At 47.6% G+C, this 12978-nt stretch overlaps 1 protein-coding gene across 3 annotated transcripts in view; it reads left to right on the plus strand.

Annotated features, from left to right (window-relative positions):
* LOC142583254 (eukaryotic translation initiation factor 4B-like) overlaps window positions 1-4082 on the plus strand; it is a 44561-nt gene extending 40479 nt beyond the window's left edge. For all 3 annotated transcript variants that reach the window (XM_075693649.1, XM_075693647.1, XM_075693648.1), the window contains exon 13: window positions 2624-4082. In XM_075693649.1, the coding sequence (XP_075549764.1) occupies window positions 2624-2689 (66 nt within the window). In that variant the 3' untranslated portion in view covers window positions 2690-4082. The remainder of the gene's footprint in view (window positions 1-2623) is intronic.
* The last annotated feature ends 8896 nt before the right edge of the window (window positions 4083-12978 follow it).

Genomic DNA, 12978 nt, shown 5'->3' on the forward strand with positions numbered 1-12978 from the left:
TCCCACGTGCAGGCTCGCGTCCTCGCACCTATTCATGCGCGGACAGTGCGGCACGGCTCGCATGCATTAAAACGCGGCGCGACCTCGGTGAACAGCTCCTCTCTTTTATCGCACGCTTATTTTCCTTATTGCTGTTATCTCCTCGTTGCGGCACACGCAGAAAGCGTCTCCCCTTGCCCCCTATAACGATGGAAGGTTTTCTCATCGATGCTGAAGTCCCAGCCGGCTTGAACGTTTGACGATGCCTCTGCAGCTAGCACTACTTTTCGTCTGAAAGCGGCATTGCCTGTTTGGTGCCATTTCGAAAACACCGTGCCAGCCACGCTATGGGCCACACCACTCGCCGATATGACACCGGTCAAAATAGCGATGTCGCTTGTTTACTTCGGTTGGATACTGGCATGGCTAATAGCAGCTGCGATGCTGACTTTTCTAGGTGGTGCCAGCTGTGCACCGTATTTATCATCAATTGCAAACTGGCGCGTTTTTTAAAAAAATCCTCTAATCTAAGCCGACCCTAGAGTTTGGTGGTATATGATTATTTGAAAAAAACTATCTTCCTAGATTCGAATACATTTTTTTACAAATTTGTTTGATCTGCTGCTTTGATACACGAAATAAAGTTAGGAAAATACAGTCAACGACCGATTTTTTGGACCCTCTAGGGAACGTAATAACGTCCGAAAATTCAGGCAGTCCGAAAAAATGAATGCATGCAAAAAACGCACTTTTTTTCTCTCGGATCTAGAGGTAAAGGGCGAAGTACCAGGCTTCCGAAACCCTACCAAAGCATCACTGAAGTGGCTATAAAAAGAGGCGTTCAAAAACTGTATGTAGCCGACTGCCGGTTTATTATGTACATGTGCATCGTCAGGCAGCCGGTGTTATTGCTGCAGTGGCTTGAAGAACTTGTTGATTGTTGTTTGGACGGCGTTCCGGTTGCATGCGATCATATTCACTTTGATCTGAGCAAGGGTCATGTCAGCACTGTACACCGATGAAAGGGTCAACAGTGCTCGCATCAACTCTGCGCTTGTAGGCGGCGCAGGCATCGGCTCCTCATTTTCAACATCGGAGTCTTCTGAATCCCCCACAACCTGACGGACTATTTCCTCGTCAGTCAGTTCTGCGCAGAAGTCGAGCTTGTTGTCAGCGTCAACAAACTGCTCAAAAGTTATTTCCGCGGGTATGGAAACCCCAGCAGAGCGGAGCCGATGCCGAACTCCTTGCTCACGTCAGCCTGCGATCGGCCGCTCACGACTTGCTTAATAACGGCGACTTTCTTCTCCATCGTTAACCAACGGTACTGCTTTCCGTGCTTCGATGCCATCGGCGAGGACAATGAAGACGGAGTGGGAGCCATCGAAGGCAAGCGAAATCCTCAAGTTGCGAACAGTGGAGTTCGCTGACGAGCGTAGAAGCACCTAGGCTTAGCGTCGCAGAACACGCTTGACACAACAGCACAACCACACACCACGCTAGCCAAAACGTGGCCTGCGCAAACAAACGAAATGGTGCCGCTCCGGAAACTCCGCTGGAGGCGGAAGTGCGGCGATAACATAGCCAGCGTGGCCAGACCAAATCGGTGTGTGACGGCTAGATTCGGCTAGTTGTGGTTCAAAGCGGTGATATGCTTCGGCTGCAAGTCAATTTCCTTCACAAGGGTGCTGCGTGAGGAGCTAAAGGACCTTCCGTCGCGTCAAAAAGTCCGGAAAATTGGACGGCGGGGGGTTCGAGCATCCGAAACTTCAGTTGTCCTTATACATTGATTCTATGGGGCTCGTGGCGGTGCCGCGAAGACGTCTGAAATATCAGGCATGTCCAAAAATTTGGGCGTCCGAAAATTCAGTTGTTGACTGTATAACAGAACCTATAAACCGAATGCCTGCGTGTCTTTGATTTATTTCGTACTGTAGCAAGAGAGATGTACTTGATCTTGTACTTCGTCAGTTTGTTTTCATGTCGTGCACTTGCACATGCGGAGAGCGAAACTGTCATTTACTGCCGTGTTCCAGTGCGCGATCATGCTCTGCGATCTGCTTGTCTGTCTAAATGTCTGTATAGTTTTGACTTCTGCCGCTATTCAGTTCTCACACAGAGCGCGCAAAATTGCGAAATGAGACATGCAACAGCTCACACGGGAGACCATCAGTGGAAGTGCGTCATGCAGCAAAAAAAGCGAGAGAGGATAGAAAAGAAAGAAGGCGGGGCCTGTGACGTATGCGTCACATGATCCTCCAGCTCTGGTATGGGAGAATGCCTGGAAGGAATTTCGCTAGACAGCGACAAGTGGAAATGTCATTATGTTGGTAGTGATCCTCATCTCCTGAAATCATGGGTCCGTGGTACTGAAATAATTCCATCTTGGCTATTAATGAATCGTTTTGACAATTTTTTATGGTAGAATGCACCCTAGAGGACATGTAACAACTTCCAGCGTATAACCAAGATTTGCTTTGTGGCCTGGTGAGGAGAATGTGTTTTTGGATCTAAACCTTCTTGATGCAGTGTTTGTTTGGTTGGAGACCAAAACTGCCTGTTTTAACGCCTCTGCTGTAATTCTTTCAGGTTAAACGTAGTTTAACAATAAATAAGTAAAAGTCCTGTTTGTCTCTCTGCGCAGGTGTACACAAGCAGGAACATCTACGCACATCTGCAGCAAGAAGATGGAGACGAAGTCTCCGAGTAAAAAAAACAAAAACAAAGCTGACTGTGACGTCAACGATGATGCCTGTGCACCCTCTTCTTCTCCACGGCTGCAACGTCGTTGGTTTAGTGACTCTTGCTGAAGAAGTGCTCCCCTCCTCCTCCTCCCTTTTGCTCTCCCACTCACCTTGCATCTTCTCTTTCATGTCTGGCTGCATTTTTTTTTTTTCTTCTTTCCTTTTACAAACAACCTTCATGCACAAGCACTTCTAGATTTTTTTTTCTCTCTATTGGCTGCCTAAAATAGCTTCCTTTTCTTTCCTGTCTTGTAGAAACTTTTCTGAACACAATTGACATTGCTCTAATGCATGTTTAGGTTTGTTTAGTTCTTGTGCGTGCCATGGGACATCTTTCAGCAGCCTGTGGGAGCTCGCTTCCATACTGAAAGACATACACATATATATATATTAATAAAAGGCAGCTCATGGCATACGGATGCAGGCAAAATTTAAAAAATCGTTTTACCAGCAATATATACAAAGCTGCTTCATTTTCCCAGGTATCGCAAGACAACTTGCGTTTGTATTTATTACTCCCCGTTGGATCCGTATTCAACAACTTGCATGTAGCACTGATGTGCGTGAGAGAAGTGGCTGTCCTTGGGACTGTTGAGCTGTTCTTGGCCTTTTTTTTTGGCAGGCTGTAGATATACAATCGGGTTTGTATATTTTTTTTCTTCTCGTCAGTCGGCCTTGGTTTACTATAGGTGCTCTGTTGGCTGCCTAGTTGACCTTTAAAACTCCAGCACTTTGCTGTAGCGCTTAAAGTGTGTAGCGATAGCCGCGTCGGACTCTTGCATGCTGCCGATCAAAAAAAAGAAAGGCGCTAGTGGCTGACAGTCTTGTCCTTGAAGAATAGTGGTCTTTTTTAAATAGCAAAATGGACTTCGATAACTTTTTTTTCTTTTTCCTGCGTGTGCGCTGTTGTGTACGACGATGCACATACTCGTGAGACATGTACATACCTGAGTAGTTTTTTTGCTTATTACTTTTGCTTGCAATTGCGGTTGCAGGAATGCGTGACATCAAGGATTTTTTTTTTTCTCTGGCCTTCTGCTGTCGGTGCAGCATCTTGGGCCCTGGTTTTGCCTTCGGGCCAGTGTCACGAGAGGTTGGCTCCGTTTTTCTAGGAAGAAAGGAGCGGGGTGAGGAAAAAAAAAGCTACTGAGGGTTTGTAGTTGTCTGGTAGAGAGCAGTGTACATAACTTTTTAATTGAAGGAATGATCACTTCTTAATGTAATTTTTTTGCTTGATGCTGCGGCGTGTATTCGTAAGGTGCAGACTTCTTTGGTACAACAAAGAGTGTGCTTGCTTTTTTTCCTTCCCTCTTCATTGGCTGGGTTGAGGAAATAAAAGTAAATGCTATGCTTGTGGAATGTGTGCCTCTCTTAAACAAATGTGCGACTCTGGGCCATCTAGTGCATGTGGCGAAAACGTTTTGCCACATGCACTAGATGCGATTCTGCGTTTGCGAGCCAGGCGTAACTACGCCACGGCTGTCGCCTTGAAAAGGGCATGTGTACAAACGTTAAGGAAAGAATTTGTGCAGAATTCATCTATGGTCGCTGTCCAGTATGCAAATGTCCGAAATGCATCATCTATGAGGTGCATGCTGCAGCTGGACTCCTCTCTCTCCGCTGTGAAGTCAAAATGAATCTGGAGTCCCTGAATCAGATAGTGGTTTTTAGCATGCAAGAACCCCAGAATTTAATTTTCATTTAGGTCCACGCATACCCAGTGGCACATAATGTTGCCCAAGTTGTCGGCGGAGGTTCATTAAAGTGCATCGCATATTCATGTGAATGTCCCACATTTTAAAGCTATCCCTGGCTCGTTCCTCTGTTGGCGCTGTCCATAGGGAGGCACCAGAAGGTGCTTCCATTACTACAAGTGCATGCGACATCACATGTACTTCCATCAGTTAGAGGAGTGTTCGGTGTTTAATGCTCAGTTCCCTGTAATGCCATCTGGTGGTGGTGTCCTACATACATTGAGTGGTGAAACCCACCGATTGCGCCTATCTTCAGTCATCATTGCTCCTTCGTCATTCCATTGTAATCGTACTGTTGACGTCCGACCATGAATGTGACATCGCCAGGGAGTTGTCTGGCGTTTGTGATCAGCCATCCGGTTTTACATCTGATTCTCTTCGGGGCGCTGTTGTAACGCCATTGTTGCACTGTTGTTCCATCATCTCGGAATCTGCCATTGTCATACAGTTGTAATTCTATCGTTTTTCAATTGTTGCACTCGTCATGCTGTCTTTACAATGTCGTTATACCATCGTCTTGCTGTAGTCTTACTGCCTTAAGCTGCACTAGTGTGTGCTTGAGAAACTGGCGAACACTCCAGCATAAAAGCGTAAGGTAGTAGTGTAAGCGAACGTTGCGAGGCATCCTCTACAGTGAAATGCCGTGGAAGAATTTGGACCACAAGATCCCACATCAATGTGGTCATCTCGAGATTGGGAGCGAAAATGCCCAGACTGCACAAGAAGGAAAACTTTAGCGAGTTGGTGGTAATTAATGTTTTGAAAAGTAACAGTGCTACACAGACAAGCACACAGGCAAAGAACACGACACTGGCACTGACTCGCAACTGACGCTTGAATGTGTGTGTTGCACTCTTGACCGACCTGCAAGTCATTTAGACTGCACTATCTTTGGCGTCCACACTTGTTAGATAGCTGGCAAGAAAACTGGTCGGACTGCAAAGAACGCAATTTGCATTAAATGAGTGTAGGAAAGCATCACGCGACAATTTCAAAGCCTAGCAAACAAAAACAAAAAAAAGAATACTGGAGTCGTAATGACTCCAAGCTTATTTGAGTTCACGAGATAGCAGTAGTGGTTGACGCGGCCGGTCTGGCATTTGGAATTCGTGAAAGAGCATAGGCTTCAGCAGTCCGTGGCACGAGGTACGTTGATGCTTGTAAGATGAATGTTTAGAACTGTATGTGTGAAGAAATAAGGTGTCTACCATCTGGGAATTCTCGGGGAATTTGTGCTTCTATCGGGAAAAATTAGGTGTAATTTTATTGAAAGGGAACGGAAGTCGCGCTAACGCTGGCTCGAGTAACTGGATGAGTCGCACTGAATCGTCTTTGACGCCGTGTCGTCGGCTGGAGGAGTTGGCAGTGTACAGTCGACGACCGATTTTCCGGACGCCCGATAATTCCGAGGGCTTCGCGGCACCACCACGCACTCCGTAACAGTCTCCATGGTGAGAGTCGATAAGAACCTCCGAAATGTCGGGCTCAAGAGCCCTTCGCCGTCCGGTTCTTTCAGGACATCTTGCCGTGATTTCAGGACGAAGACTGCATTTATGACGCCACCACCGCTGCCATCTTGATTATATCGCCGCCTCGAACGCAGACCCGCTGGCAGCTGTAGCCACCACCGCGGCAACCCTACTGACCCTACGCCTATAATAGGATACAACTTAAAAAACAGCAGTTGGCAACGAAGGCGCACGGACCGCGCGAGGTTGTTTCTGTGCCAGGCAATCGCAGAAGCAAACAAAATCATCATGTGACCTTTTCAAAATTGCGTCGTACATGATACTTCCGGAGCGTGTGCTGTTGAGTCTTCATAGGCGGAAGCGATGAGGCGTGCAACAGACATAGACAAAGTGTATGGAGTCTGAGCATTTCACTTTCTTAAAAGTCCGCGGTACAGTTCATTTCATTGCTGGGCCCGTTTTACTCGTGAAACTTAACTGCCAGCTGAAGTGAAAGTTTATAATAGTTGCAGCGAAGCAGGTCTTTCATCTCGGTTCAATAAAGAAGTAATGTTTCACCGTTCCACTGTAATACTATACGAGTGAAAATATGCAAATGTTATTTTTATGGTTACCGTCTCATTTAGGTAACGGAAAGTTTGAAGTACGAACTATTTGCAGCCTGCGGAGGAACAGTGGCTGGCGGTTATGATGGCATGGGCGGGGCTTCACTGCATACTTTCGTTTTATACAACTGTAGCCGCTTCGACGTTCGCTATTAAGGTTCTTACCTTTCGGGGCCGTGTTTTTCAATGAAATAATTCGCCACTGTCAGCAATGGCACCGACTCCGCCTTTGTAATCCTTGCGATTGGCTTCGAAACTCTGAATGCACGGCGCGTTACATATTACCAGTTACCGCAAGCCAGCTTCGCCTCAATACGGAATTGTTACGCGGTGAAGCTTAGCAAGCGTAAGAAGGGGGCAATTGTAGTGGGACACGGTATGTATTCCTTAATTATACTCGCGTGCACGCGCAGTCTCCTGTCGCAGTACGAGCACCGATGTGCCGAGTAAGTGTACTGGCAGGCCTCCAGAGCTTTTTCGGACGTGCCTATGGTGATCTGAGCACCCAAGGACACTAAAAGTATAATGTAAAAAGTAAATGTATAAAGTATAACTATAATGTATATTTACTCTGAGGGTACTGTAAAAAAAAGATTGGCATTCATTTTTTCGGACGTTTTCGCGGCCCCTAGGAAGCCCGAAAAATTGAGCGTTGACTGTACAACTGCCCAATAGGATGTTTCAAAGGGTCCGTGGGACGAACGCGCAGCGTAAGGAGGACGAGAACAGAAAAAACCGGCGCATTAAGAAATGAATGGGAAAGGAAGCGTGCCGCCGCTTACTTGAAAGAGCTGGAGCTCAAAAAGAAAAGTGTTTGACATCGAGATGCAGGTGTCCCTCATCCAAACCAAAATAATTTCTTTAAAGCAGTGAAACGCAACACTGAGGCGTTCTGCGCGGGCTGTATGTCAGGACAATTGAGGTTGACTTGCCGACTGTTGAGGGAGAATCTCACTTGTGACAAAGTTCGCGCCTCATACCAATGAGCAGGCACGTACCCAAGGGGGTGCCCCCTCCCCCCCCCCACTATCATCCCACGCCACCACTCCCCACACATTCCTAAAGCGCCGACAAATCAACCTACTTGGCGGTCAACATTTGGTCGCCTTTTACAGCGAAAGCAGTGTATGACTAACTCCTGTAGTTTTTTTCGGCGTCCGTTAACAGAAAAAATCATCCCGTGGACCGATCCTGGTGGCAGCGAAGAAAGGGTCCAAGATCAATGGCACATACCCCTTTCGACTCAGGAACCTACAACGCGCCCTTCGGAGTCTTCGGGACGGGCCCACGTATGGAGAGCTCTTAACGCCTGCTTCGCCTCCGCCGCGGGTGGGCACGGTATTACAATATCTTCGGGATCGACCCACGTATGGCGAGCGTTTAACGCCTGCTTCATCTCCGCCGCGGGTGGGCCTGGTATTGCGATATCTTTGGAATGGCCTGCGTATGAGGAGTTCTTAATGTCTGCTTCACCTCCGTCGGGGTCGGCCAGGCATTGCACTACCTTCGGTATCGACCCACGTATGGCGAGCGCTTAACGCCTGCTTCATATCCGCCGCGGGTGGGTCTGGTATTGCAATATCTTTGGAATGGCCTACGGATGGGCAGTTTTTAATGCCTGCTTCAACTCCGCCGGGTGTTGTCCCGGTATGGCACTACCTTCGGGATCGACCCACGTATGGCGAGCGCTTAACGCCTGCTTCATCTCCGCCGCTGGTGGGACTGGTATTGCAATATCTTTTGAATGGCCTACGTATGGGAGTTCTTAATGCCTGCTTCACCTCCGTCGGGGTCGGCCAGGCATTGCACTACCTTCGGTATCGACCCACGTATGGCGAGCGCTCAACGCCTGCTTCATATCCGCCGCGGGTGGGTCTGGTATTGCGATATCTTTGGAATGGCCTACGTATGGGGAGTTCTTAATGCCTTCTTCACATCCGCCGGCGGTTGGCCCGGCATGGCACTATCCTTCGGCATCGACCCACTTATGGCGAGCGCTTAACGCCTGCTTCATCTCCGCCGCGGGTGGGCCTGGTATTGCGATATCTTTGGAATGGCCTACGTATGGGAAGTTCGTAATGCCTGTGTGGCGACACACTCCACGCATACTTCTGCGCACCCTCCGTCTTATCATGTGGCCCGGCATAACAGAGCTGCACGCTGGACTGCATGGTCGATAAAACATAGCGCCACCGCCACGTTACCCGAGGTATGCGTCACCGACGGTGGCTATAAAAACAGGCTGCCTGGCTGAGAAAGACCGGCTTCTACCTTCCGCTACCGTGACGAACGTAGCGTTGGTATGCCCGTCCGCTGCCATCGTTAGTCGAATAAAGAAGCGTTACGTTTTTATGTTGGGATACGTCCTTCGGCAGACACGACAACCCACATCTGGTGACCCGGACAACGAACAACAACGCATCGCCATGGACGAACAAGACGCCCTTCAACGACAGCTGGAACTTCTCAACAGACAGCTTCACACGCAGCAAGAGGAGATCCAGAAGCAAGAGCAAACGCTTCAGGAACGGCACGACCAGCTCAACGGTTCCGTGCAGCAGCATCCTGCCGGCTCCGCCGAGGACGTCACAACCCCGGCAGATGGCATCCCGCACGCTGCCCCGCACGGCGTCTGGCGTGTCGCTGTCAAGCTTCCGCTGTTTTGGGCCGACTCGCCCGAGGTATGGTTCGCCAAGTCGAGGCCCAGTTCTCCCTCGCGCACATCACACAAGACCAGACCCGCTACGATTATGTCGTCGCCCACCTCGATGTCTGCTATGCCAGCGAGGTCCGGGATATCCTTGCCAACCAACCAACGGTCAACCTTTACGAACATCTCAAGACGGAACTCATTCGCCGCCTGTCACTCTCGGAAGACCAGAAGGTGCGACAACTTCAGTCCGCAGAACTTGCCGAGCGCAAGCCTTCGCGGCTCCTCCGCCACATGCGTGCTCTCGCGGACAACATGGAAGTCCAGGATTCCTTACTGCGAGCACTTTGGCTTCAACGACTTCCACCGCACGTCCAGGCAATTCTGCAGGCTCAGCTTACGCTACCTCTTGACCAACTCGCCGGGATCGCTGATCGCGTCATCGAGGTCTCTTTGCCGCCGTTGTCGCCCACCGTCCAGGCTGTCGCCGCACCGCTGAACACCATAGAGCTTGCGCGGCGTATCGACGATATCAACCGACAGCTCAGCTCCATTCAACGACGCCTGGATCAACACTTGCCGACGCGCCACTCGCAAAGCCGTGGCCAGAACACTACCCCGTCGCAGCAGCCTGGTGACGACGACCGGTGTTACTACCATAGACGCTTGGGGGCAGAGCACGGCAATGTCGACCACCCTGCTCCGCTAGAAATCAGGGAAACGCCAACGGCAGCTCGTAGCCACGGCTGCGAGCTGCCAACCTGGAGGCCGTCGCATCTTCGTCACCGACCAAATTACAAAGCAGCGGTTCCTTGTCGACAGCGGTTCCGACATTTGCTGCTACCCGCGAGCCCACCTTCAAGGTCCCCGTCCTTCTACGTCTTTCGAGCTCAGCGCGGCAAACCGGTCCACTATCAAGACTTACGGCTCAGACTTTTTGGCGCACTACAACCTTTCAGTGTAAATAACATCTCTAAAATGAAAATAATAGATATTGTAGGTAGTAAATTGCCTGCATCTCAGCACATTCATGGCAGTTGTCAAAATGTTCTTTTAAAAGCACTCAAGTTTCGTAATGCGTATGCCGGAACTTATTCAGAAAATGTATTAGCGATCAGTACGCCAAGTACATTGAAAAGTAACATATCTAGAATAACGAAGCTACTGTTCCAACTAACTCTGTATTTAAACAAATTCGCTGGTCCCAGTAGCATTCCCACTAAAGCCAAATGTAGCTACATGAAAAATGTTAAACGGAAACGTAATGAAATTATAAATTATATAGCAAAGGTTAGAAACACCATTATTTCAGAAACAATAAAAACTAATCAGTTCGATTTACTCGAAATGATAGGTTGGTTGGATAATATACATATACATTATGCCATTAATGCAACCACAGAAGAAAGTATTGTAGACACAGAAATATATGTACCATTTTTCCATTCATATTGTTGGTTGTGGAAAATCGATATGATAATAAAGCAGAATCAACCATGTGGTAAATTTTCTATTGACATTCACTGTACACATGTCACGCTTGAAATATTTAGTTTTTACAATTTTTTACTGTACGTCGCAGGGCGTCCTTATAAAATTGCAACACACTCGTCAGAGTATAAAAAATGTTGCCACGCAAAGAACATTGCGACCCTGCATGCTGCTGCAACACTTACAGGCACTCAAGGATGCAGATCTGAAGAATCGGTACCGACGCAAAGTTTCAACAACAATGAAAACATATGGATAAAAGCAATTCCACCACCATCAAGTGTGGTTGCAATACCATTTGCAATGCAATTGACAAGTTCACCGACTGCATCATCAATGATTTCGGAAGCACATCAATATGTTACACCATCGTTGCAAACATGTTCAACACAAATATCAAATACTTTAGCAAACAACTTACTTTTTAAATGGAATGGTATATCTGAGGACGCAAGAAGAACGTGGAACGACGAAGCCAGCGCATTATATGAAACGCTGTGGCGAGAACAAACTACAACACAATATGCACTTAATGGAACATTGTATAACCTCTTGGTTGGCATCAAATCCCCTGGACGTGTATTATATATTGCACTGGAAGTCGTACGTATATTGAATAACGAACGTATCAACGGCGCGTCGAATTGCAGTCGCGAAATAGGTAATTTGCAAATCAAGTGTAATGAACAGGAGCGGCATATCATACAAGAAGCCGAACAAGCTTGTAAATAAGGTCCAGTAAGTAGATGTGAAACAAATTGTCAATATAATTTAAACAAATTACAAATCACAATAAATAAATTACAGAACGACAAGAATACACAGCAGAATGAAATCGAAAGGTATCGACGCAATAGAAATGATTCCAATGTAAAGCTCAATAATGTGTCAAGGTTATATACAACGGAGGCCAATTGTTGCAAGGTTATGACAGTTAGTAGAAATATTGCTATTAACAACACTGAAGAATGCGAACGAAAGTGTAATGATGCGATTGCATCCGTTGACAAATTAAATTCTACAGTTTTCAGAGTTAACGAACTTAATACAAAATGTGAAAAGGAAAGACACGGATATTATGATATGTACATACACGTTCTTAATGCCGAAAGCAAATGTAAAGAATGTGGTCACTCTAGTAAGAAAGAAAATTTAGCTTTAGCTGTTTTTTAACGGACTTCCCAGCTTGCAGCCGAAAGTGCCAGTGCCCTCTTTCAAAAGCGGTGATGGTGCCATACTTCGCCCCTCCGCCCCCATAATTGAACGTAGGGGCAGGTGCTCCCCCCCCCCCCCCCCCACAGGTAGATACGCCTATGCTCCTCTTATTGATAGAAGCGTTCGAGACGCGTTTGTGCCTTTCACGAGGCAGCAATGCAAAATGACGCATTACAAGAGGCACGCTGTAGATTTCAGTGAACAACGTACGCGGCGTTCAGCCACAATGTTGGACCCTGCAGAGAAACCGGAAGTTCTATTCTGCATTGAAGCGTGTTAACTCACAAGTCGCGAGCTGCTCGACCTTATTGAAATGCGCCACAGACAGTGATGTTCCGTGCAGGAGAGAATTCTCCCGGGAATTTCTCCCCACAATTTTGGACGAGAGGGAATTTGCGATATTGCGAGGAATTTTAAGATTGATGAAGTAAATAATAAAGGTACAAACAACCACTCACAAGGTGAATCGAAATATCCCCGCTGATGGAAAGATTGCCTATCCTAGCGGCTAAAGCGGGCCATGTTTTTCTCATTAAACGTAGATTTCAATTTTTAATTCTTTATATGACCTTTGGCGTTCCACGCGGCAATAGAGTGTTTTAGTTTGGCGTTTTTACGCTCCGCTCAGCAGCTGAGCGAAGCGTAAATACAAGGCGGGGGGGATAGGGAAAATGTGATGTCAGAAGGCACGGAAACGCTGGGTAAACTTAAGTTCAAGGTACGGTACGGGGCGTTTATGCAATTTCTTAAACCATTTATGTCTAGCGGAAAACTTACGCAGGGCGTGCAGAAGCAGAGCCGCAGTGTCTAGGCGACACAACGGAAGCGGTCGCACGTCAAATGAACACTTTTGTGCCCGCAGCGATAGCTTTGCGGCTATGGCATTGGTCGAGGTCACGGATTTGACCAAGACAGCTGCATTTGGACTGGGGCGAAATAAAAAACGCTCGCGCACTTTGATTTAGGGACACGTTAAAGAACACCACGGTGCCAAAATTAATCCGGAGTGCGGTACTACCGCGTGCCTCATCATCTGATTGTGGTTTTGGCAAGTAGAACCCCATAATACAA

The sequence above is a fragment of the Dermacentor variabilis genome, chromosome 5 (assembly GCF_050947875.1).
Source record: "Dermacentor variabilis isolate Ectoservices chromosome 5, ASM5094787v1, whole genome shotgun sequence".
Lineage (NCBI taxonomy): Eukaryota > Metazoa > Arthropoda > Arachnida > Ixodida > Ixodidae > Dermacentor > Dermacentor variabilis.